This window comes from Tachyglossus aculeatus, chromosome 5 (assembly GCF_015852505.1).
Source record: "Tachyglossus aculeatus isolate mTacAcu1 chromosome 5, mTacAcu1.pri, whole genome shotgun sequence".
NCBI classification, from domain to species: Eukaryota; Metazoa; Chordata; class Mammalia; order Monotremata; family Tachyglossidae; genus Tachyglossus; species Tachyglossus aculeatus.
Genome location: NC_052070.1, coordinates 88,834,879 through 88,861,979, shown reverse-complemented (window position 1 = coordinate 88,861,979; position 27,101 = coordinate 88,834,879). Strand labels below are relative to the sequence as shown.

The window sequence follows — 27,101 nt, the reverse complement described above, 5'->3', positions numbered from 1 at the left end:
CATCTATGTACTTGGATCTGTGGCCTTTGGACATTTGATATTTGCCCCACTCAACTCCACAGCTCTTATGAATATATTTTAAAATTATGTATTATAAATTATATATACATATATATGAATATCTGTCTCCCCCTCTTGACTCTAAGCTTGTTATGGGAAGGGAATGTATCTGCTAATTCTGCTGTAGTATGCTCTTCCAAGCGCTTTGTAGAGTGCTATATACTGCACACAGTAAGCATTCAATAAATACCACTGATTGACAGTAAGGGCTCAATAAATGTCATTGATTGATTGGTTGATTGAGTAACCACGAGAAGTAGCATGGCCTAATGGATAGAGCACGGGCCTGGGCATCAGAAGGACCTTGGTTCTAATCCCAGCTCCACCATTTGTCTGCTGTGTGACGTTGGGCAAGTCACTTCACTTCTCTGTGCCTCATTTACCTCATCTGTAAAATGGGGATTTAGACTGTGAGCCCCAGTGTGGGGCTGGGTCTGGGTCCAACCTGATTTGCTTGAATCCATCCTAGTGCTTAGTATAGTGCCTATCACATAGTAAGTGCTCAAATATGAAAATTATTACTATTATTATTATCATTATTATTATTAATAACCTTCCCCCTGTCATTTTTCCAGGGATCTCCTGTCCCCAGACTACACAGAGACGCATTACTCCGCAAGGGGAGAGGAGGTTACAACTAACCATCAGGTTATGGTAGGAGTAATTTCCCACTGTTCAGCCTCCCAGGGCCTGAAAACTACAACTGGCTTTTAAATTCTAGAGAAAACGCACAAATACATGCCCAAATCAGACATGCCTCCATGTACCCACCATTCAGACACAGCCATCATATTATTATTATTAATATTCACAATTAGACACAATTATCCCACAAGTATAGACAGTGAAAAGGCTTGCTTGGTTGATTTTTTTCTCAGTAGGATTGTTAAGCACTTAGTACGTGTCAGATACTGCCCTAAGTGGTGGGAAAGATACAGATAATTAGGTTGGACATAGTCACTGTCCTGCTTGGGGCTCACAGACTAAAATAGAAGGGAGAACAGATAAAGAGAAAATAATCCTCAGTAATAATAGAGTTGTCTTTTGGTTCAAAGTTAAGTCTGCCAATGGAGAGATTGTATCTACAGGGTGTGAATTTCACTCTGAGAATTCCTTGTATGCTTTCACACAATGCCCACAAAAATAAAGTGACACATCTATTTGGAGCCCTGGACAACACTTTTAATACTCCTGGACTTTCTGGGAGAAGCCACCTGTCAGGCAATCAATTGATTGTATTTATTGAACATTAACTGTATGCAGACCACTGTATTAAGTGGTTAGGAGAGTACAATAAAACAGAGTTGGAGGACACATTCCCTGTAGTTTAGTTTCTAAATCTGTTGAGATACCGTCACCTTAGAAGAGTGTGATACCCCACTCTTTCCTTGGATTATCCCTTCACATTCAAACTTCCTTAAGTATCTTGAGATTTTTAGCTGACTGTTGCTATTCTATTTATTTTGTTAATGATGTGCATATAGCTTTAATTCTATTTGTTCTGACGATTTTGACACCTGTCTACATGTTTTGTTTTGTTGTCTGTCTCCCCCTTCTAGACTGTGAGCCCATTGTTGGGTAGGGACCGACTCTATATGTTGCCGACTTGTACTTCCCAAGAGCTTAGTACAGATCCTGCACACAGTAAGCGCTCAATAAATACAATTGAATGAATGAATGTCGTTTTGTCAAGACTGTCATCTATTTTAATCAATCAGTCAATCCATCAATTATATTTATTGAGCACTTTCTTTGTGCAGAGCACTGCACTAAGCACTTAGGAGAGTACAATAGTTCGGAGACATGATTCCTGCTCTCAAGGAGGTTACAGTCTAATGGTCTAAATATAAATTCAGCATGCATGATGCTGTTTCACAGACGGCCCAGAACTGGGCAGCGAATGTGTCTTCCAGCTCTGTTATAACGTACTCGCTCAAGTGCTTAGAACAGTGCTCTGCACACAGAAAGTGCTTAATAAATATGATTGATTGATTGACTGATCATGTCTCCAGCCCTTGGTTTAGACCAAGTCAACAGTACCAGACAAGGGCAGAGGAAAGTCATGAGGAAAATATGAATTGAGGCAGACCCCAATGCCCATCAAAGGAGATAATTTTATTGCTCTGGGAACATGATGATTTACCGATTGAGCTATGTAAAACTAGGCTTGGCCCCTCCCCAGGCACACAGCTCCAGCCTTTCCCCTTCCCTGTAACCTGGGGCTCCACAGATGTCTTCCCATATCCCAAACTCACCTCTCCACACCTAGGGTGGCCATTGGCCGCTTTTAAAAAAACTGGACACACGGATCCATGACATCTGGTATATTATGCTGGACACCTTGTGTAATGTACCAGTGTTATATGGACCATGTTGTGAAGTCCATCTGAATCCAGCCAAGCCTAGTCTTTCTCGGAGGGGACTCTGATCCTGCTTTATACTTTGGGGCTTTGAGTTCCTCTTCCAGAGCCCCTGTGAGCAAGGGCGCTACTTCCATGCCATGGAACTCACTGACAGGTACCAAGATGGAGGCATACTAGGCATTTAAAAATACTGGGTTTTAAGAAAAACCACTCGGAGCCTGTTCAGGATAGGAGATAAACTAGCTGAAAACCGGGCTTTCCAAAGTCAAACCAGAGATGAAAGGGCATCCCGCCAACCCTTCACAAATGTCCCTCTGTTTCCCATGTCTCCTTATGCCCACTCTATCCTGTATGTATATTTGTAACTATTTTATTTTCTACAACTCCACTACCACAGCCCTTCCGGGCCTACAATGTCAGGGAGCCTAGAGCAAGACAGGGGGAGGGGAGAGAAGGAGGAGGAGAAGGAAGGAAGTACAGGGGAGAACCTCTGACCTTCTAACTTAGGCTCCTCCTTCTCCTCTGCTGGTTATGCCTGCTCTCCCGCCACCCCTCATCCTGGTCAGGATCCAGCTTTGTGTCCCTGGAAGCAGGAGACTGCCTGCCATGGAGGTGGCAAGGATGGCGGAAGTAGCAGCAACAGATAGGGCTATTGAATTAGAATTATAAAAATTAAAAGTTTCAATAGTAGATATAGGATATGGGGTGTTTTGGGGGCAACCAATGATAATAATAGTAATTACGGTATTAGTTAAGTGCTTAATATATGCCAAGCACTGTACTAAGAGCTGGGGTAGATATGTCATAATCAGGTAAGACATAGTCCCTTTCTCAAATGGGGCTTCCGGTGTAGGGAGGAGGGAGAATAGGTATTAAATTTTCATTTAATAGATGAGGAAATTGAAGCACAGAAAGGTTAAGTGACTTTCCCAAAGTCAGACAACAGACATGTGGCAGAACTGGGATTAGAACCAAGGTCCCCTGACTCCCAAGCCCGTGTTCTTGCCACTAACGTGGCTCAGTGGAAAGAGCCTGGGCTTTGGAGTCAGAGGTCATGGGTTCAAATCCCACTCCACCACTTGTCAGCTGTGTGACTTTGGGCAAGTCACTTAACTTCTCTGCCCCTCAGTTCCCTCATCTGTAAAATGGGGATTAAGACTGTGAGCCCCACATGGGACAATCTGATCATCTTGTATCCCCCCAGTGCTCAGAACAGTGCTTTGCACATAGTAAGCACTTAATAAATGCCATCATCATCATCATCATTATTATTATTATTAGAAATAGGTGGCATTATTGACAGGCAAAAAGCAGTTTCACAATGAGTGTTTTTTCCTAGAGTAATTTGCCAGGGACCCCCATATGGGCCAAGTAACCTGAAGCTTTTTGCTGGGCCTCTTTGTGTACAATCCTGACTGACTCCTGAAATTCTTGTCCTCTCATTCCCCAACCCTCCCCAGGAGGTCTTTGTTCCTTGGTGTGGCAGAGCTGATATTTTAATGGCCCTGTTCTGTGGCTCTATTCCAGTTCCTGGTTGGACTATACACACACACCCAGCACCCCTTATCAAACCCTGAAACACTGGGGAGGCAGTGTGGCATAGAGGGAAAAAGCATACCACTAGAAGTAGGAGGGCCCAGTTTCTAGTCCCGGTTCTGCCGCTTGTCAACTGTGTGACCTTGGGCAAGTCACTTAACGTCCTTGCATCTCAGTTTCTCCATCTGCAAAATGAGGATCATAAGACCTAACCCCACCCATCCCTACCCTGCAGGTGTGTTGTGGGGGCTAATTTGAGATAAATAGTATAAGGTACATTGGCAATAAAAGTACTAAATAAAACTAAGGTATTATTATCCCTGTAGACTGTAAGCTAACTGCCAACTCTGGGCTCATCCACCAACTCTTCCAAGTGCTTAGCACAGTGATCTGCCCTCAGTAAATACCAATGATTGATTGACTTAAATCTCAGCCCTGAATGCAGGCAAACTATCCTAAATATTAGGGGCCAGATGTATTTTTTGATGCCTGTCAGCCACAGACCATGTTGAAGCTGGATCTGGTTGGGCTCTGAAAATCCAACCCAAGGCTCAAGCTCCTCCCTCAGAACCAGTTGAGCCCAGAATGCAAAGCAGAGTTCCCTGGTGCAGTGGTGTCATCTAATACAATAATCAGTATGGTTTAGTGGAAGGAGCATCGGGCTGGGAGTTGAGATCTGGGTTCTAATGCAAGCTCCGCCCCGGGCCTCCCTCCTTTGTGTGGCCGTGGACAAACCACTTAACTCTCTGGACCTCAGTTTCCTGTTCTGTAAAATGAGGGCAATAATACCTGCTTCTCCCTACTTCCCAGGGCTGCATAAGGATAAAATGAGATAACTGATTTTAAGGCACTTTTGAAAAAATAAAAAAACCCTGCAGATATAAAGTACTGTGCAAATCTCTTGGACTCAAGGCTTTCTATCCTGGGATAAAAGAGACCTGAGGAAGGATAATAAAGACCTACCTCTCCTTTACAGGAACACTGTTATTACCAAGGATATATCCTAAATGAAAGGGATTCAGCTGTCAGTTTAAGCACCTGCGCTGGTTTGAGGTGAGACCTTCCATGCTGCCCATTTTCATTCATAAGTGGGATCATTTAGATTTGAGAACACACAGATAATTTTGCAAGCATTAGTATTTAAAAATGTCTAGGAATCTGGCATCTCCCTTGCACTTAGATTTGCCCCCTTGGTTCACCCCTCCCTAAGCTCCATAGCACTTATATACATACCACAATTTATTTATCTGTACTAGTGTCTGTCTCCCCATCTAGACTGTAAATTCTCTGTTTTCAGGGAACACGCCTTCCAACTCTGTTATATTGTACTCTCCCAAGAACTTAGTACTGTGCTCTGCACACAGTAAGGGCCCAATAAATGCAAATGATTGATTGACTGGATTCCCCAGAAAGCACTCTGCCTTTGATGTAATATGGGGGTATCCAAGCGCAAATCCACATGCCAATGAAATATCTATACACCCACTCTGGACATGGACAAACAACCCAGAAAAGCGACGGCTCGGGCCTCAGGCCAATTTAAATAAAGCTGGTTAGAACAAGACCTGTAATGAATGGCAGTGACTGTGGAAGCTGGACTGTGTTCTCCTCCAGAGGGTTCTTCAAGCATCACAATCAAAGGTACCAAATCGAGCCCTTGAAATTTACGGACCAGGAAGAACACGCTGTTTTCAGATATGATGATTCAGAAGGAGGTCCTGCCAATTACACCTGTGGAGTGAAGAATTCAGACTGGCTTGAAAATCCCCACACCCCGAGATCATCCATCCGACCAGAAGTGAGTTCAGTTTTTCTCTCAGGTTTCTCTCCACAGAAAACTCCCCAAGTATTTAGAAAATGTGCCTTTACCAATCCCGGGGCCTGGTCATATTCACTGCTCCAGGTGGCTAACCTGTTGATGTCCCTGGCATGACCCTGGCATCTGCTGTATGACTTTGGGCAAGTCCCTTAACTTCTCTGTGCCTCAGTTCCCTCATCTACAAAATGGGGATTCAATGTCCATTCTCCCTCCCACTTAGACTGTGATCTCCATGTAGAACCTGATTCTCTTGTTACTACCCCGGCCCTTAGTACAGTGCTTGGCACATAGTAAGTGCTTAACAGATATCACATTTGTTATTATTAGAACAGGTATTGAACAGGTGTGTAACCATTGTCTTTTCATCTTTTTGAAATGAAAGAACTTTCTTCAACAAGAGAAATACATTGAACTGTTTGTGGTCCTGGATCATGCTTTTGTAAGTATTTATACAGATGTGGAAATTTGAGATTTAAATGGAGGGTAGAAGATGTGCTGTTTGGCGCTGTTAAAACTAGAAACTACCATGACAAGAATATAAAGTGATGTCAGTAATGCGATGACAAACACTGGTAATTAAAATGCCCATTGAGTCTGATTCTCCCTAGTGCCTTGCTGTACTGTTCAACAGACAGATGCAAAGTCCATTAATCTCTGGAGACAGTGTGTAGACTTTGGATTATATGGGCCACCATTTGTGCTCTAAATAGCCTGTAATCTTGACAGAATGTTTTGTTTCCTAATGAGGTTTCTGAATTTGATCTCTTTGCAATATATGTAACAGGGAAATACTGTAAAGGAGAAATCCAGGTATCTGGGTCACGTATTGTGAAACTTGCCCTAAGTATAGTACATTCTTTCTGCACTTCTGCCTCCGAATGGGGCTGTCTGTGAATTGTGGATGCTTGTGTTTTTTCTAGTTTACCAAGGGCATTAAGGCTTGATGGCAACTACTATCAAATGGCTGCACAATAGCAATCAGATGGTAGAATTTATTGAGCACTTACTGTGAGCAGAACACTGAACTAAGCACTTGGGACAGTACAATTCAGTTGGTAGACATGATCCCTGCCCTCAAGGAGCTTGCAGCCCTAATGGAGGAGCTTAGAGTCACCCAGCCCTCTCTCCTGCCACTGTATTCTCTTTGTACCCAACCCCAGCAATCCTAAGTGAGCATCATTTCCTCTGTATCTGGGAAATTGCAGCTGGGAAGTAATCAGAAGGGAGGAGCAGCAATACTACTCCCTTCTCCAGTACAGGCTGAAGGGAGTTCCAGGCTCTTCTTCCCTATCAGGACACTGCTTCTTCAGGTCATCCAATCATGAATATAGCTTCAGCTGCAGGTGGGGAGAAGCTCAGCTCCATATATCCTGCAGGGAAGAAGTTGGGAAGGGAAGCAGGTGATGTGGCCTAATGGATAGCTATGGGCCTGGGAGTAAGGGGATCTAGGTTCTAAACCTAGCTCTGCCACTTCTCCTGCTGTGTGACCTTGGGCAAGTCACTTCACTTCTCTGTGCCTCAGTTACCTCATCTGTAAAATGGGGATAAAGACTCAGAGCCCCATATGGGTCAGGAACTTTGTCCAACCTGATTAGCTTGTTCCTCCCCCAGCACTTAGTAAGTGCCTGGCATAAAGTAAGTGCTTAACAAATACCACAAAATAATGCCTGGCTTCTAAGTTGCCTCGGAGACTCAACGTGATTAAGTGCCCTAAAATCTCTTTTCGTCATCCTAGAAATCAAAATTCCATTTCTAAAGAACTTAGAATTGACCGGTGTAAACTTCCTAGCTTTTTAGAAAAGCTCTTTTAAGTTCTGAGTAAATATTTTTGATCTTAAATCATTGCATATTTTTATTTTCTAAAATGATAAAATACTTTTGAAATGCAGTAATTATTTCTCCTGTTAGGTTTCTAATTATTATTGCCTTTGAAATTGTCGTTTAAAAGACTGATTTTTCAGTTCAAGGAGCATGATGGAAACCTCGGGGAGATAAGAAGAACAGTTTTTGAAAGGGCCAACTTGATCAATATGGTACGGTTAGTTTGCTGAGTAGAATCGGGTAAGGATGAAAACAAGCTTTCCATGCAGAATTCAAGAATGTTTTTGGGATTCTAAAACAGGAAAAAACTTAGGTGGGAAGGATAAAGATGATGAAATAAAAGGGTCACAGGAATTGGAAAAAAAGACAGCAACAATCAGTCAATAGCATTTTTTTGCATGTCTAATATGAGCAGAGCACGGTAAAAAGTGATTGGGCAGGTACAATGGAGTTAGACTATACAATGCCTGCTCTCCAGGAATATGCAACTTAGACACCACTATTTCAGAAGGAAACTAAATAATCATATATAAATTATTAAACATTTTGTCACCTGTCATTTCACCCTACAAGCTATATCAAAAACAGTTACTCCTCTATAACATGCATTTAAACTCCATGCTTTAGGGAGAATGTCGTAGGAGAATTAAGGAATGTTCTTCCCATAATGGAATGCCATCTGGATAGAACAGAATGTTGAAAGCAAAGGTTGGTGGTGAGCTGTGCACACTGTATACCAAGATGTGCATTTTAGAATGTGTTTCTTCAATAACTCCCACTATTTTTGAGAGCTGATGACATTAGAGGCAATTTCCAAAGCTCAGGTGCACATCAGCTTATCCTTCTTCCACATCAGTCCATAGTATTTATTGAAATCTTACTGTTTAATAGACCTAGTAGACATAATCATTATCCTCAAAGAGCACACAGTCTGGTGAGGTGTATGTTTGTTCACTTCTGTGTTCCAATATGTGTATTTCTGTCTATCTCCATGGTCTCAGGCGTGTATGTCAGTGTTTATCTCCCTAGCTCCATGTGTGTGTGTTTGAGCCTCTCTTTCCCTCAACCCCATCCCTTTGGAATAATAATAATAATAATAATGGTATTTGTTAAGTGCTTACTATGTGCAAAGCACTGTTCTAAGTGCTGGGGAAGATACAAGGTTATCAGGTTGTCCCACATGGGGCTCACAGTCTTAGTCTCCATTTTACAGATGAGGGAACTGAGGCCCAGAGGAGTTAAGTGACTTGCCCAAAGTCACACAGCTGACAAGTGGCAGAGCTGGGATTCAAACCCACGACCTCTGACTCCAAAGCCCATGATCTTTCCACTAAGCCACAGCTGCTTCTCAGCCTTGCCCCCTGGGAATGCTGTCCTCAATTCACCCTCATACTCAAAATTGATCTGCTTTATTTCCCTGCTATGTTTTGGCACTGTGCCTCTCCAGGGCTGCTTAGTGTGTGCTAGATTCTAAGCCCACTGAGGCTAGGAATTTTGTATACTTACTGTAATGTACTCTCTCAAGCACTTAATACAGTGCTGTGCTTTCAGTAAGAAAGTACTCAATAAATACCATTGAATGATTGATACCATGTGGATACCACTGCGGTCAATAATTAGCATGCTTTTTGGTTTTTTTTTTTTATAGTATTTGTTAAGCTCTTCCTATGTGCCAGGCACTGTAATAAGCACTGGGGTAGAAATAAGCTAGTCAGGTTGGACACAGTCCATGTCCCACATGGGGCACTCAGTCTTAATCCCCATTTTACAGATGAGGAAACTGAGGCATAGAGAAGTGAAGTGACTTGCCCAAGGTCACACAACAGACAAGTGCTAGAGTGATGAGAACCCAGGTCCTTCTGACTCCCAGACTCGTGTTCTATCCATTAGACCACACCGCTTTCCTGTTTCACAACGTGGTTGCTAACACACTGACACTTAGAATACTAAGATTACCATATGAACAACCATTGAGCAAGTTAAACTTAAACAACCCCTAAATCAAAATTAAAATAAGTAAAAAAGTACTTGGAGGAGGCAGCCTATGGGCCTCTTACTGAGCCTTCGTTGACTACCATCACTCTCTCCAAGTTCTAAAGGCTGCTTCCGAAAGCTTGGCTACCTCATTTGTAAAATGAGGATTGAGAGTGTGAGCCCCATGTGGGATGGAGACTGTGTCCAACCCTATTTGCTTGGATCCACCCCAGTGTTTAGTACAGTGTTTGGCACATAGTAAGTGCTTAACAAATACCATAATTATTTCTATTATTCTGCACCCCTAAGCAGGAGGAGGGAGGCCACCTCAGCCAGTGGCTTCCCATTGCGGCCCTCAGAGTAAAATGAAACTTCTCCTCCCTCTCCCCTCCTTCAGCCCCACAGCACTTATGTACATATCTGTAATTTATTTATATTAATGTCTGTCTCTCCCTCTAGACTATAAGCTCTTTGGGAGCAGGGATTGTGTCTACTAACTCTGTTATATTGTATTCTCCCAAGTGCTTAGTACAATGCTTGGCACACAGTAAGTGCTCAATAAACGCAATTGATTGATTAATTGAAACTCCCAGAGGCCAAGGTGTTGGCGAGGTAGAGGGTGAAAGTAATAGCAGTTTCCATTTCAGTACCAGCCTGTCCTCTGACTCTGAATGACACTTTGCTGCATTGTCACAGGCTGGCCAAATCGTATAGGAAAACTGAAGAGGGTTCTAGCTTAGATTATAAAGTTCTTCACAAATAAATGATGCTACAGAAATGCAGAGACTCCCCATTTAGTGTTTTTAGTTGATTCCATGATAATTAATGTTTGTCTTTGTTAAGTGCTAATTATGTGCCAAGTACTGTACTAAGTGCTGGGGTAGGTACACATGAGGCTCACAGTCTGAGTAGAAGGGAGTACGATTGAATCCCCATTTTGCAGATGAGGGAATCAAGGAATAGAGAAGATAAGTGACTTGATCAAGGTCATACAGCTGGTATGTGGTGGAGATGGGATTAGAACCCAGGTCCTCTGAATCTCAGGCATTTGCACTTTCCCCTAGGCCATGGCATTTGTTAAGTATTTACTGTGTGCCAGACACTGTATTAAGTGGTGAGGTAGATACTAGATAATTGGGTTGGACATATTCCCAGTCCCACATGCAGTCTTAATTCCCATTTTATAGATGAGTTGACTGAGGCAAAAATAAGATAAGTGACTTGCCCAAGATCACTCAGCAGACAAAAAGGGAAACCAGAATTTGAACTCAGTTCTTCTGACACCCAGGCCTGTGCTCTTTCCACTAGGCTAAGTTGTTTCTTTTTGTGTATATATTTTGTAAATGCTATTTTTCACATTCTATCTAGCAATCACACCAAACTAAAGATTTATCATCAATCTAATACCTAGCAAAGAACAAACAGCTATTGAAATGGGCTTTAATCTCTTTACTGATGTCAAAGAACAGCCAATTCTGCCATAAAGTATGTCATCCTTAAGTATTTTGGATCAAATTAGGGAACATTCTTTCAACAATTCATGCCTGTCTGTTTAGATATTGGAAGAAATAATTATGCATGTGAACTTGACTCTGACTCAGGACATCAATTAATTAATGATAATTATTGACCATTTATTGCATGCTGAACATTGTACTGGACTCTTGGGAGAGTATAGTTCCCTAAAATGGCTAGACACATTCTCTACCCGCAAGAAACTTACAGCTTAGAGAGGGAGACACAATAAATAATTACAGATAGGGGAAATGGTAGGGTATAATACAGGTTTTCCACTAATGGAGGTTCTTCAGGCACACACCACCTCCAGTATAAGAGAACTGATTGTACTCCAAAGGTGGAGGAGGTGTGAAAGGAGGGAATATTTGAGTCAAGGTAAATCTGAATGTATACAAAACCAGAGCATTATTGTGACAGGAGAGAGCACACTCTTGGACAAGCAGCAATAAAATCCAGTAGTGCCGCTGTGAAAGAGCACTAAATAGGAAGCAGAGTGGCCTAGTGGAAAGAGCACGGGTCTGGGAATCAGAAGACCTGTATTCTAATCCTGGCTCTCCCATTTGCTTTCAGTTTGATCTTGGACAAGTCACTTACCTTATCTGTGCTTCAGTTTCCTCATCTATAAAATGGGGACTTAATGTCTGTCTTCCCTACTACTTAGACTGTGAGTCCCATGTGGGAAAGGGACTTTCTCCAATTTGCATATGCTATATCTACCCCAGCACTTAGTGCAGTGTTTGGCATAAAGCAAGTGCTTAACAAATATTTCTTCTTATTATTATTATTATAATCATTATCAGAGGTAATAATGGTGATAATAATAATAATAAATGAAGAGTATTAAAGCAGGTGATCCCTGAAAAGAAAAGCTCTTCCCTAATAAAGTTTGATGATCACCATTTTTCCTTTCCACAGATTTACAAAACCATCGACATTTATGTGTCTCTCGTCGGTACTGAAATCTGGACCAATGACAATAAGATACAGGTGGTGTCCAATGCCAGTATCACCTTGGCTAGATTTGCATTCTGGAGGTATGACGTCCTGCTGAAAAGGAAGAACCATGATCAAGCTCACTTACTCACGTATGTCCTGCTGCTTCCTCATCTCAGGGGTGTCTGGCCTAAGGGACTGAGACAAAACACTTCTCAGAAACAAGTCAAAGCAGTGACTGAGAGGCCCTTGTCCTGCTGAATCCAATCAGTGAATCAATGCTATTGAGCACTTACAGTGTGCAGAGTACTGTACTAAGTGCTTGGGAAAGAACAATGTAGTAGAGCTGGTAGCCATGCTGCTTGCACACAACGAGTTTACAGTTTACAGGGGGAGAAAGACATTAAAATAAATAATAGAGGGGGAAGTAGTAGAATACAAGGATAGTTATATAAGTGTTATGGGACCGGGGTGAATATCAGTGTGCTTAAGGGGTTCACAGCTAGATTTATCGGTGACGCAGAGGGGAAGTGCAGCAGCATAGACTAGTGGATAGAAATGGACCTGAGAGTCAGAAGAACCTGGGTTCTAATCCCAGCTCCACGATTTATCTGCCATATGTGGTTGGGCAAGGCACTTAACTTCTCTGTGCCTCAGTTACCTCATCTGTAAAATGGGGATTAGGACTGTGAGCCCCACGTGGGCCAACCTGATTACCTTGTACCTACCCCAGTGCTTAGAACAGTTCTTTGCACATAGTAAGTGCTTAACAAATACCATCATTATTGCTATTACTGTGCCTGGCATGTAGTAAGTGCTTAACTAACACCATTAAAAAAATGAGTGCTTAGCTAGGGAAGGCTTCTTGGAGGAGGTGTGATTTTAGGAAGGTTTTGAAGGTGGGGAGAGTGGTGGTCTGTAGGATATGAAAGGGAAGGGGAGTTCCAGGCCAGAAGGAGGATGTAGGCAAGGGGACAGCGACCTGTATATGAGATCGGGGTACAGAGAGTAGGTTGGCAGTAGAGGAGCAAAGTGTGAGTAGAGCAGGGAGGTAAGATAGGAGGGCGAGAGCTGATTGAGTGGTGTTTATCCACCAAAGTGTATTTTACTATTCATGAGATTTTCAAGATGGAGGGAAAGGGACATCTGGGGAAGGCCTGAGTCAACGTGCCTATACATATAAATCAGTGCAGAATAGATCAATCAATGCTTACTGAGTGCTTTCTGTGTGGAGAGCACTGTAGAGCACTGTTCTAAGCATTTGGGAGAGTACAATGCAACAATTGTGAACATTTTCCCCGCCACAATAAGCTTACAGTCTAGCGGGAAATACGTTTTTGAATATTTAATAATGATGGCATTTATTAAGCTCTTACTATGTGCAAAGCACTGTTCTAAGCACTGGAGAGGTTACAAGGTGATCAGGTTGTCTCACGGGGGGCTCACAGTCTTCATCCTCATTTTTACAGATGAGGGAACTGAGGCACAGAGAAGTTAAGTGACTTGCCCAAAGTCACACAGCTGACAATTGGCAGAGCTGGGATTTGAACCCATGACCTCTGACTCCAAAACCCGTGCTCTTTCCACTGAGGCATGCTGCTGCTCTGGAATATTTGTCCAGTCATGTTCCTTCCATGCTCTTGCTCAGGATGGTTGGAACTCATAGCTGAGCTTTGCAAACTGGGATGCAAACTGAAACCCAGGCCTGAAGAAGGGAAATGCTTTGACACTGAAGAAATCATTTCCAGGGAGTATAATTAAAGGAAGATAAGCTATTATACCCAAGAGTTGTAGCAAGGAGGCTTTTTGTGGCAGTCAGTCAGTCAGTCAGTCAGTCAGTCATATTTATTGAGCACTTACTGTGAACTGTACTAAGCACTTGGGAGAATACAATAAAACAGGCACATTCCCTGCCCACAATGAGTTTATAATCTAGAGGGGGAGGCAGACATTAATATAAATAAATAAATTGCAGATATGTACATAAGTGCTGTGGGGTTGGGGGGAGATGAATAAAGAGAGCAGGTCAAGACAATGCAGAAGGGGGAGGGAGAAGAGGAGAGGAGGGCTTAGTCAGGGAAGGCCTTTTGAGGAGATGTGCCTTCAGTAAGGCTTTGAAGTGGGGAAGAGTAATTGTCTGTCAGTTATGAAAAGGGAGGGACCTGGGCAAGTGGTTGGTGGTACGACAGATGAAGTAGAGGTATAGTGAAAAGGTTAGCATTAGAGGAGCCAAGTGTGTGGGCTGGGTTGCAGTAGGAGAGTGACAGTAAGTTTAATGTTAATCAAACGATAAAAAAAAACTCAGTTTGTGAATAGTGTGTTTAACCCTTTCCAACAGGGGGATAGACCTCAGATACCCAACGGTGGGACTGTCCTACATGAATTCAATGTGCAGAAAGAATTCCGTCGCTATCATTGAGGTTTGCTTGGTATCCAATAATAATAAAGATGATTTTAGTATTTATTAAGCACTTACTATGTGCCAAGCGATTTACTAAGCATCGGGGCAGATACAAAATTATCAGGTCAGACCCAATAACTGTCCCACGTGGGGCTCACAGTCTAAACAGGAGAGAGGACAGGTATTGAATCTCCATTTTACAGAAGAGGAAACTGAGGAACAGAGAACTGAATTGCCCAAGGGCACACAGCAAGCAAGTGGCAGAGTGGGGATCAGAACCCAGGGCTTCTGATTCCCGGGCCTGTGCTCATTATACTTGGCCACACTACTAGTGACTGTCAGTGAAACAGTGAAAGAGAGAAAATCAGCCTTGACTTATGTTAGGCATTTTGTCCAATAAGTAACTTTTCAAATTTTTACAAAGTGTACTGCAGTACAGACCAGGCAATGAATAACATTACTTCCATTTAACCAGTCTGTCTTAGTTATGGAGCTAGCAGTGAGAGAGTTCTGATAGGCATAGAATTAAAAAGCACAATTCTATAGCCATGAATTTCATTGCCAATAAAACTCAGCCTTTTGGGTGTCAGGGAAGTTGGACCTACTTTAAGGATATTTTTGGCTTTTCACCCTTCAAGTCCATAACAACAAACTCAAGCAGACTTGGCTGACTTCTGCTCCTGTCTAGTAATGAAGACAACCTATCCTAGACTCTAGATCCGAGGGGGCAAGTTACAACTCTTTTGTTTTAATGGTATATGTTAAGCACTTAGAATGGTGCCTAGCACACAGTAAGAGCTGGGGTAGATACAAGATAATCAGGTTGGACATGATCCCTGACCCTTAAGGGGCTCACAATCTTAAACCCCATTTTGCAGAGACACAGATAAGTGAAGTAATAATAATAATAATAATAGTAATAATAATAATAATAATAATAATAATAATAATAATAATAGTGGTATTTGTTAAGTGCTTACTATGTGCCAGCCATATACTAGCCCTGGGGTAGTGGATGCAGGCAAATTGGGTTGGACACGGTCCCTGTCATACATGGGGCTCACAGTCTCAATCCCCATTTTACAGATAAGTAACTGAGGCCCAGAGAAGTGAAATGATTTGTCCAAGGCCACACATCAGACAAATAGTGGAGCCGGGATTAGAACCCATGACCTTCTGACTCCCAAGCCCGGGCTCTATCCACTATGCCATTTGATTTCCCCAAAGGCCACACAGCAGACAAGTGGTGGAGTCGGGATTAGAACCCAGGTCCTTAGACTCCCAGGCCTGTGCTCTATCCACTAGGCCACACCTATGCTTTATTCTGTACTATTTTACTGTGGGAGCAGTGGCAGCAGTACATACCTGGGCACCTGGTTCTAGATTTGGGAACAGTCCAGGAACCAAGACAAACCCCCACCCTCCCTAGGAATGCCTGTTATCTTCTTCTCCTCCCCTCTCTCCTACCCCTCTGGGAATGCTTCATCACCGTTCCAATGAAAGGAACTCTTTCCAACTGTGACTGTCAATCAATAAATGGTGTTTATTTAGCACTTACTGTGTACAGAGTACTGTTCTAAGAACTAAGATACAACAACATCAGTAGACAAGTTCCCTGTCCACCACAAGCTTACGGTCTAGAGGGGGAGTTAGACTCTAGGCCCAGTTATGTCTTTGGTCTACAGCCCTTCAATACATGAGACTTGGCTGCCACAGGAATAGATGCGGACAACATTTTTCTATTAGAATTCCAATTCTTTGCAGTCAATCAATCAATGGTATTTATTGAGTGCTCATTGTTGTCAGAGCACTGTACTAAACACTTGGGAGAGAACAATAGAGTAAGGAGGCCTGATCTCTGCTGTCAAGGAGATAACAATATAATAGGGGAGATGGACATTAAAAAACAAATTAGCAATAGAGCAATCCACCAACTCTAAGGATAGGATATGTACATAAGTGGCTCGGGACATGGGTGGTGTAATTTGAGAGGGAAAATATGATGGGGAGATGAGCGATTAGGCAGGGAAGATTTCCTGGCTCGACTAATCAATAGTAGTTATTTAGCACTTTCTGGGTGCAGAGCACTGTACTAAGTACCTAGTTGAGTACAATACAATCCCAATCCCTGTCAAGAAGTTTACAGTCTAGTGGTGATGTCATTTTCAGTTGGGCTTTGAAGATGGGGAAAGAAATAGTTCATTGGACATGAGCAGGTAGGGGGAGTTCCACATCCGTCTTTTGTGCCCATCCCGAGGGCAGAATCAGTTTTTTTTTTTGCTCCTCTGGGTCTCAGCATTTCTGTATGGGAGGCTTGTATACCTCCAGGCAGAAATCCTTTTACAGACACAAAAACAAGTAATTTCAGGTGTAGCAAGAAACTTTAAAGACCCTTCCTAGCTAACTTTCATAGTCAGAGAATGCAACTTGTAACATGTTAAAAAAATCCAGTCATTCTCTTGTCCCAGGCCAAGAAGAAGTATCACTTTTACACCGTTGCAATAATGGCTCATGAAATAGGCCATACCCTTGGGATGACTCATATTTCGCAATCCTGCAACTGCACCACTGGAAACTGCGTGATGGTCAAACAACTGACGTAAGTCCTTACCACTTTAACTTTGTGACAGACTCTTCATTGCCTCTTCAGCTCTGGTTTATGGTTGAACACTGCTTTTACAGCATTTCACCAACTCTGTTATATTATACTAACCCAAGCACTTAGTATAGTCCTCTGCCCACAGTAATTGTTCTATAAATATGACTGGTTGATTTCACCTGGGGATTATTCCTTTTACCTGTCCAAACCCATAGAGGTTTCATTATCATCCTGACCATTCACCTTCTCTCCAGTCCTATATTCCCTGACACTTTCTAAGTTCATCATCTCCTCTTCCCGTCTTCTCTCCCCAACTCCCTCAAAAAGTCCACACCTAATTATTTACTAAGCACTGGCAACCCACATATTTATGTTCCTGTCAATTGTGTTTAGAATCTTTACTTGCTATTGTTTGGTTTGAAGGAAGGCATGTCTTGTGCTTTTCGTGATAACTCCTTACAGTTTCTAAAACAGTTTCTCCTCCTCCACCTGGTCCTGGCCCTCCTTCTTGACTGGTCATAGAGCAATCAGTCAGTCAACTGTATTTATTGAATGTTTACTATGTGCAGAGCACTGTCCTAAGCACCTGAGAGAGTAAAGTATAACAGTATAACAGGCACATTCCCTGTCCACAGTGAGCTGACAGTCTAGAAGGGGAGACAGACATTAATATCAGTAAGTAAAATTACAGATGTGTACTGGGGCTGGAAGGGGGGATGAATAAAATGAATAAAGGGAGCAAGTCAGGGTGACACAGCAGGGGTGGAAGAGAAGGAAAAGAGGCTTTAGTCAGGGAAGGCATCTTGGAGGAGATGTGCCTTCAATAAGGCTTTGAAGCAGGGGAGAATAATTTTCTGTCGGATATGAAGACCCGTTTTTGGGTAGGGACCGTCACTATATGTTGCAAACTTTTACTTCCCAAGTGCTTAGTACAGTGCTCTGCACACAGTAAGCGCTCAATAAATACAATTGAATGAATGAATATGACGAGGGAAGGTGTTCCAGGCTAGAGGTAGGATATGGGCGAGAGGTTGGCAGTGACATAGACAAAATCAAGCTACAGTGAGAAGGTTAGAATTAGAGGAGTGAAGTGTGCCGTCTGGTTGCTGTAGGAGAGTAGTGAGGTGAAGTAAGTGGGGGCAAGGTGATTGAGTGCTTTAAAGCCAATGGTAAGGAGAGCCGATGCTAATTCTATTGACTAACAGACGAAAGTAATAATTATGGTATTTGTCATATGGAAATGTCATGTTTCCTCTGGAAGCAGAACATATATGTGAAAATATCTTTTTAATTCTTCAAGCATAAGCAGCATTTTACATACCCAGAAACATGGTGCCTCTTTGCTAACCTCAGAGATTCTGCATGTGAACGGCAAGGGTCACCAGCAAACCAAATAAATACAAATAATGAGTGCTGCAACTGTATTATCTATTCTAACAGAAGTTTGCATTTGCCAACTTTGGTTTTTAAGGACCTAAACTAATTTGCAGAGTAAATGAACACTGGCTGAATCTAATGGAGTGTTTTGTAATTGATAGCTCCCACACAATTCAATTGTCAAATGAATAAGAAATCAAAGGTAATGTGGGGAGGAATTTGGAGGAAAGAAGCCCCAAATAAATCATTGAATCAGTGGTATTTATTTTATACCTACTCTGTGCAGAACACTTTACTAAGCACTTGGGAAAGTACAATATAATAGAGATGGTACACCTGATCACTACCCGTTAGGCTGAAGCCCAAAAAAGCATGAAATGTAACCTTTGAAACTTTACCAAACAGTGTTTTGGGGACTTGATATTACAGTTTCACAATTATGCTCCCCCAACCTGAACCACCTTATAAAACGTTTTGAACCATGGCTCTTATTCTTATTTCTTATCTTCGCAGACCCATCTTCCCAAAGGATTTCAGCTCATGCAGCCAAGAAAAATTACAACAATTCCTACTTTCGAACAAGCCAGTTTGTCTCCTGAACCTGCCAATCTCCAAAGATATTGTAACCAAACCACTGTGTGGGAACCACGTACTGGAAGTGGGAGAGGAGTGTGACTGTGGAACCCCCGAGGTACGCTCTCTGAAAGCTGCAGAGGGACTTGGTTCTCATTTTTACCCAAATGAAACATGAGTGGGGTGCTTTGGGGGTCTCATGATAACAGAATCTCTCAAAATGGGAGATTGTCTTGCCCAAGAAGCCCTCCACCTAACCCAGAGGGATATTAATTCACTTGTAGTGAGACTATCTATATGCAGAACTCACTTCAAATAACTCACTTTCTAGTTATAGTGAAAAGCATTTAAAAAGGAAGAGAATAAATCAATCAGTCATATTTAATGAGGGCTGTACTAATTGCTTAAACTAAAAGTTTCCAAAATAGAACTTGTTACCTTTCCCCTCAAACTTTATCAACACCCTGGTTTTCCCATCACTGGAGACGGCACTACCAAGCTCCCCGTTTCACAAACTTGGCATTATCCTGGATTCATCTCTCTCATTCAATCCGCATATTCAATTGGTCACCAAAGCACATCGGATCTAACTTCATAACATTGTTAAAATATGCCCTAGCCTCTCCATTCAAACTGCTATCACAATGATCACAACACTTATCCTAACCCTTCTTGACCACTGCATCTGCCTCCTCATTGACCTCTCTGCTTCCTGTCTCTCCCCATTCTGATCCATACTTCACCCTGCTGTTTGCATCATTTTTTTAAAGAAAACATTCAGACCACATCTTTCCACTCAGTAACCTCCAGTGGTTGCCCATCCACCTCCGCATTAAATAGAAATTCCTTAACATTGGTTTGAAAGCACTCAATCAACTCAGCCCCTCCTACCTTACCACACTGATCTCCCACTACAGCTCATCCCACACGCTTCATTCCTCTAGTACTAGTTTGCTCACTGAGCCCCATCTTTCTGTATCTCGCCACCAACGCCTTTCCCACATCCTACCTCTGGCCTGGACCTCCCTCCCACTCTTTATATGCCAGATCACCATTCTCCCCATTTCCAAAGCTTTATTAAGGTCACATCTCCAAAAGGCCTTCCCCAGTTAAGCCCTCTTTTCCCCAACTTCCTTTTCTTTCTTTATCACCTATGCACTCAGATCTGTACCCTTTAAGGTCTTGATATTCACCCCACCCTCAGCTTCACAGCACTAATGTACATATGCATAATAAATATGTATATATATGCATATATATTTAATTTATATTAGTGTTTTTCTCCCACACTAGATTGAATGCTCACTGTGGGCAGAGAACAAGTTTACCAACTCTGCTGTATTGTACTCTCCCAAGCATTTAGTACAAATCTCTGCACACAATAAGTGTCCAATAAACACCACTGATTGATTGGAAAAGCAGCATAGCTTAGTGGATGGAGTGTGGGCCTGGGGGTCAGAGGACTATGGGTTCTAATCCCAGTTCTGTCACTTGTCTGCTGTGTGACTTTGGGCAAATCACTTTACTTCTCCGCACCTCAGTTGCATCATCTGTAAAATGGGGATTGAGATTGTGAGCCCCATTTGGGAAAGGGATTGTGTCCAAACCAATTTACTTGTATCCACCCAGCACTTAGTACAGTGCCTGGCACATAGTAAGTGCTTAAGACCAGAATTATTATCATTACTATTATTGAGTATGCTGAGGCGGATGAGTGTACCTGCTTATTTGAAACAGGAGCTTTCAAGAAGACTAGCTAACTTGATAATAATTGTGGTATTTGCAAAGCAATTACTATGGTGTCAAGCCCTGTTCTAAGTTCTGTGGTTGATAGAAGTTAATCATGTTGGACACAATCCCTGTCTTATGTGGGGATCACAGTATAAGTACGAGGGAGAACAGGTATTGATTCACCATTTTACAGATTAGGAAACTGAAGCACAGAGAAGTTAACAGACTTGCCCAGGGTCACACAGCAGGCAAGTAGCCAAGAGAGAGCACAGGCCTACAAGTCAGAAGGTCACTTGTCTGCTGCGTGAACTTGGGCAAGTCACTTTATTTTCTGGGCCTCAGTTCCCTCATCTGTAAAATGGGAGTGAGACCGTGAGTCCCAAGTGAGACAGGGACCATCTCCAACCCGATTTGCTTGTATCCACCCCAGCGCTTAGTACAGTGCCTGGCATCAAGTAAGCACTTAACAAATATGACAATTATTATTATTAAACCCAGGTCCTCTGACTCCCAGTCCTATCCTCTTTCTGCTAGATGGTTGCTTTTGAGTCGGATGGGAGGTGACATCATTTGCCTTTCCAGTGGATCCCCCTTATAGGTTACAAATATCCAGCATGATCAGTAACAAAGGTCAGGGGAAAAGGGACAAAAGTCAATGTTTTCCCCTGACTTGAATTCAGCACTCTCGAGGAAGAAGATCCAGACTAAAACAACTTCCAGACAACTCCCAATTATTGAAAATTGATTATTCAGTTTGTGGCACCAAGACCTCTCTAGTTTTTCCACTCTCATCCTCTACTTTCCCTGCTTTTAAAGCATTTCACTGCTGGTGATTATCTTCCACAGAGGATAGGAAGGGAAATGCAAGAAGAGGGAACACAAACCATTCAGGGTTCTTGCAGCTCCAGTTAAAGATTTGAGTGGTGTGAGGGTTGGGCTAGGTTTAAAACTAATTTTTTGGATGGTCTGTGCTCTTCAGTTATCTGTGCCCATCATGACAGCAGATAATTGAATCTGGTAAACTGTAGCTGGAAGAAAAATGTTATTTGGAAATAGTGGTTTTATTTAACATTCATTCTGTGAAGAATATGCTAGCCATTTCTCTAACTGCGAAGCAACTGAATAGCTGGATGAAAGCCCCAAAAGTGCAGAACCTGGAATCTGAGATGAAAGGAAACAATCCAATTTTTCCTTTGTCAAAGAATTCTGAGTCCTATTTCATAAATGCCCCAACCTTTGTGACACAGAGTTTTGTGTTCTTCCCCAGGAGTGCACCAATCTTTGCTGTGATGCTAGGTCCTGCCGAATGAAGTCATGGGTGAAATGTGACGGAGACTGCTGTCATCGCTGCAAAGTAAGATCAGCTTTGGATAATTAAGATTTACCGCATTTCAGGTCTTTTTACCTTGTGGAGAAATGTCCTGTAAAGGGATCCTCCAAACAGAAAGTGGTCCTGGACTAGGATAGATCCAAACAGAAGAGAATCTCCTCAAGAATTACCAAGTCCCCAGATCAGATGTCTACTATTTTGTGAGACACAGCAGATGAAGCCTCAGAGAGCTTCAGAGACTTCCAAGTCCAGGTTGGCTCATAGGGATTCTAGCCTAACCCATGGGTTTTGGAGGAATGGATTGGAGTGGCCCTAAGAGACCCAAACTGGCTTTGAGGGTCAACTTCAAGCCCGAGAATCTGTAGGCAATGTGGGTGGAACAGATCCAAAGCGCTCCCCAGAGTTCCAGGGTAAAGTCTACTTCCATGGACAACTTCAGGACCTTTCTGGGAACCACCTGAATTGCAGGAAATAAGTGTTCAAGGAAGCTACATGGTAATCAGGTAACCTATATTCCCACCCAAACTATGGGTTTGGGAAGGGTTGTAGGATCCAGTGGCTAAGTGATGGTTAATAAATGGTTGGCTACCTTCATCTATTGCCAACTTGGGACAATTCCTTGTACATGGAAGATCAAAGTGCTTTCCTCTAAGCTCCCAGAGTTTGAGAAGAGCTTGTTTGAGTTTCTGGCTCTCACTTTCCTTCCTTAGATTAAAAAGAAGGGCACCCTGTGCAGGCCTGCCAAGCACGAGTGCGACACACCCGAGGTGTGTGACGGCCGCTCACCTCGCTGTCCTAAGGATCAGTTCCGGGCCAACGGAACCCCGTGCCACAATGGAGAAGGCTACTGCTTCTGGGGAGTGTGTCCCACCTTGCAGGATCAATGCACCGCACTCTGGGGGGAAGGTAGAGACCGCCTGTAGTCCTTTTTTCTCTTAATCCTTTTTCTCCCTTAGTCTTTTTTCCCTTCTAGACTGTGAGCCCACTGTTGGTGAGGGACTGTCTCTATATGTTGCCAACTTGTACCTCCCACGCCCTTAGTACAGTGCTCTGCACACAGTAAGTGCTCAATAAATACGATTGATTGATTGATTTTTCTCTCATACACAGGGTTGGGGAAAAGGGAGGCAGTGACTGGAGTGTCTGGACTTTTGTGGGCTCATCTTGGCCAACTTCTTGAGATAGATGGCAACAGGCCTCAGGTGGCCATTGAGGACTGAGACCTACCCAGAATTCAGAGCCTTTCTTGGCCACTATCATTGGTACCTTTGTGCAGTCTTCCTCCCGCTCCATGCTCAACATACTCTGTATCCCCTTTGAAGGGTCAATCCTAGGAAAGTAGTTCCCCCTAGAATTTTATAGTGAGAAGCATCATGGCTTAGTGGATAGAACATGGCCCTGGCAGTCAGAAGAATCTGGGTTCTAATCCTGGCTTTGCCACATGTCCGCTGTGTTACCTTGGACAAGTCACCTAACTTCTCTGGTCCTCAGTTACTTCATCTGTAAAATGGGGATTAAGAATGTGAGCCCCTTGTGGGACGGGGATTGTGTCCAACCTGATTGATTTTATCTACTCCAGCACTTAGAAAAGTGCTTGGCACATAGTAAGTGCTTAACAAGTACTATTATTATTATTATTATGAACATCAAAATAATACATAGCTTCCACTCTCCCTTGCTGACACAGGTGCACTCAGCTCTCTTATAACAAGTGTTTTCATTATCCATTTGGGCCAGAACACTCTAGACTGAAAACTCATTGTGGGCAGGGAATGTCACTGTTTATTGTTGTATTGCACTCTCCCAAGAGTTTCTTACAGTGCTCTGCACACAATAAGCCCTCCAAAAATACAGCTGAATGAATGAGTTAGGGAATGAAGTAAATGTTCTTTTGACAGTGTGCATATCTGCCTGGATAGAACATGAGGCGACATAAGAAGGAATGTTTGCGTGCATGCACGTTCAGCATCAGTCAAGGATCATCAATCAATTAGTGGTTTTTATTGAATCCCTTCTGTTTGTACAGAAGAGTATTGAGCACTTAGGAGACTACAATAGAATCAGTAGGCACAATCCCTACCCTCGAGAATATCTACTATTATCTGGGTTTTCCTTAATGTGAGGTTTGTCAAGGACGTAACTCAGAAATGAGTATTTCTGGGCTGCATAGTATAATCTTTGACCTGCTTGACACATTCATATTTATGCTAGGGTTGAGATACTCTTGCCTTTCTCTTCTAACCAGGCACCATTATCCTTGAGATAAGGGTGGAAGAAAGCAATTCATTCATCCTTTATCAATAGTTGCTTAGCTCATTGACAGTGCAATCTTCAGAGGATCTCTCCCTCACCACCCCTCACTGCTGGCTGCAAAAATGTTGATCTTTCTGCTTTTAGGTTAGCAGAATTCACAGCAGTGAAGTCTAGAATAAAATCCAGGTAGCTAATTAAACTTCTCATAAAAATTTTCTTTGCCTCCTCGCACTTTCCTTCCTGGGTACCAGGTTCAGAGGTAGGTGATGATGACTGCTATACCAGGAATCAGGACGGAAAGGAAGGTGGACACTGCAAAATGGTGAAAAACACATTTGTTCCATGCACTAAACAGTAAGTATTAGACTATTTTCCAGCTTATTCCGATTCATCATATTTCCTGTTGTATTCCTCTGCCACAGCAAATGGCTGGATCCCAACCCCTTAGTCTCCTCTCTGGACTCCCCATCATCATCAAGCATTTTGGAGAATTCAGATGAAGCAAAACACACAATCACTGTCCTCCAGGAGCTTACAGTCTAATAGGGTGAACAGAGAGACAATCATTATTTACAAATAGTGAGAGCAGGAGGAAGAAATATCATGATGTAGTATTTGGGTGAAGTTATTGAATAGACCAATTAAAATAGACATAGGTAAATCAGTGCCAAGACTAGAAATGAAACCTAAATGCTAAGTAGGGGGAAGTATTGGGTGAATATGACTGGGCTACTTTGAATAAATCCGTTCTCTTCATGGCTGCTAAAATGATCTTCCCTTAGGATCATTCTGCTCATTTCACTTTCCTATGCAGAACTTTTCTGAGACCACCAAATGGCATATCAATCGAATTAAACCTCCTGACTGTAGGCTTTAAGGCCCTTAATTAATAATAATAATGGTACTTGTTAAGTGCTTACTATATGCCAGGCACTGTACTGAGCGCTGGTGTGGATTCAAGCAAAATCAAGTTAGACACAGTCCCTGTCCCGCAAAGGGCTCACAGTCTCAATCCCCATGTTACAGATGAGGCAACTGAGTCACAGAGAAATGAAGTGACTTGCCCAAGGTCACACAGCAGACAAGTGGCAGAGCTGTAATTAGATCCCATGACCTTCTGCCTCTCAGGCCCATGCTCTATCCACTATGCCACACTGTTTATAATAATAATAATAATAATAATAATAATAATAATGGCATTTGTTAAGCACTTACTATGGGCAGAGCACTGTTCTAAGTGCTGGGGGGGAATACAAGGTGATCAAGTTGTCCCACGTGGGGCTCACAGTCTTAACCCCCATTTTACAGATGAGGGAACTGAGGCTCAGAGAAGTTAAGTGGCTTGCCCAAGGTCACACAGCAGACATGTGGTGGAGCCAGGATTCGAACCCATGACCTCTGACTCCAAAGCCCGGGCTCTTTCCACTGAGCCACGCTGCTTCTCTATTATGTGTCCAGCACTGTGCCAACAACTGAGGTAGATACAAGATAATTAGATCAGACCTAGTAGCTCCCCAACCCAGGGCTCATCATTGAAGAAGGAGGGAGGGCAGGTATCTTATCCCTATTTTACACATGAGGAAACTGAAGCACAGAGAAGTTAAGTGACTGGCTCAAGGTCACACTTCAGGCAGTGGCAGACTTGGGTCTAGAACCCTGATTTCCTGACTTCCAGTCCTGTGTGCTTTCCACTACACAACACGGCCTTCTGTGCGTACCATTAAGACCCCTGGGGACATAAGATAAAAGTGGGAGTTCGTGATTTTGTTCGTGTATTTATTTTATCTTCTATGTCAGATTTTAAGTGTTGCCCGAGTAGTACTTTTTGAGGAGCTATTTATAATATTAAGGCTGAATTCTTCATTTAGTTCATTTAGTGAAAATCATTCACATTTTCTTGCTTTTCCTCAGGGATATAAAGTGTGGGAAGATATTCTGCAAGGGTGGGTCAGGTGTTACCCCCCTCCACGTTGATGTCGTACATTATCTAACATGCAAAACTTTCACTCCAACACCGAAAGCTCAAGTTGCACAGCTCCCAACTACAGGAACAAAATGTGGCGAGGAAAGGGTGAGTTGAATTTCCACAATATTCTGTAATTGACCACTAATCTGACACCCTGACACCCCACTGTAAGCTCATATGGACACTGAAACTATGCCATGATTCCAGACAGTTTCTTCTTCTTCACATGACAGTGGTGGCTCCTTCCTCAGTGGTCTTTGGGAAAGAATCTTTAGTACCAAGGTCAAGAGAGGCTGCCCTCACCCAAATTAGTCAAACAGTGACATTTTTCAGTGGCCTACCCGAAATGTAATTACAAACTTTCCAATGGCCCTAGAGTTCCTGAAACCACACTTTTCAGACTTAACTCAACCCAAACGTTCTTCTGCAATTTAGGCACACTTGGGAGCTGGATTTTCTCAGATCCTTCAGTGGCTTTTTTAAATTTTGGCTGCAGGCTCAAAATGCAGTCCTCAGCCAGGATGAGGGATTGGTGCTCAGGGAAGGAAAGAGCTGAAGGAGGGAAACTGAGAAAGATTTTTCCGAGTGTATTTGCTCTTGATCTTGTCAAAATTCACCCACCCTCTGAAAGGGAGGGTGGATTAGAGGGGACTACTGCTTGGGGGACCCCCAGAGCCTTACTGAACATGACCCACAACTCTATTCTTGACTGAGTGTACATAAAGGTAGTGAGATTTCTCGTCCCCTTAGACAGAAAGGGCCTAGAATGGAGCAGAACCAGTGAATAGGAGAGAGGAGGAGAAAGGGGAAGATGAGTGGAGGGAAGGAATGGAGAGAAGAAAGGAAA

General features: G+C 42.8%; 2 protein-coding genes across 2 annotated transcripts in view; one reads left to right on the top strand and one right to left on the bottom strand.

Annotated features, from left to right (window-relative positions):
• The first annotated feature begins 5,529 nt into the window (after window positions 1–5,529).
• LOC119928830 (disintegrin and metalloproteinase domain-containing protein 28-like) lies at window positions 5,530–22,958 on the top strand. Its single transcript, XM_038747346.1, has 9 exons — window positions 5,530–5,757; window positions 6,161–6,217; window positions 7,740–7,811; window positions 12,007–12,176; window positions 14,363–14,444; window positions 16,894–17,024; window positions 18,915–19,092; window positions 21,973–22,059; window positions 22,746–22,958. Exons 1-9 carry the CDS (start codon window positions 5,530–5,532, stop codon window positions 22,956–22,958), a joined length of 1,218 nt encoding a protein of 405 aa, XP_038603274.1.
• Window positions 22,959–24,475: 1,517 nt separating this feature from the next.
• The window catches only part of ADAM28 (ADAM metallopeptidase domain 28), a 64,501-nt gene continuing 61,875 nt past the window's right edge, over window positions 24,476–27,101 (bottom strand). The window contains exon 19 of the mRNA XM_038746696.1: window positions 24,476–24,600. Coding sequence (XP_038602624.1) covers window positions 24,542–24,600 — 59 coding nt within the window. The 3' untranslated portion in view covers window positions 24,476–24,541. The remainder of the gene's footprint in view (window positions 24,601–27,101) is intronic.

Bases quoted from the DNA above. Each gene is read 5' to 3' on its own strand.
- LOC119928830 (XM_038747346.1), top strand. From the start codon at position 5,530: ATGAATGGCAGTGACTGTGGAAGCTGGACTGTGTTCTCCTCCAGAGGG. The intron at 6,218-7,739 runs GTAAGTATTTAT...CTGATTTTTCAG, and splicing joins TGGTCCTGGATCATGCTTTT to TTCAAGGAGCATGATGGAAA. The intron at 14,445-16,893 runs GTTTGCTTGGTA...CTCTTGTCCCAG, and splicing joins ATTCCGTCGCTATCATTGAG to GCCAAGAAGAAGTATCACTT.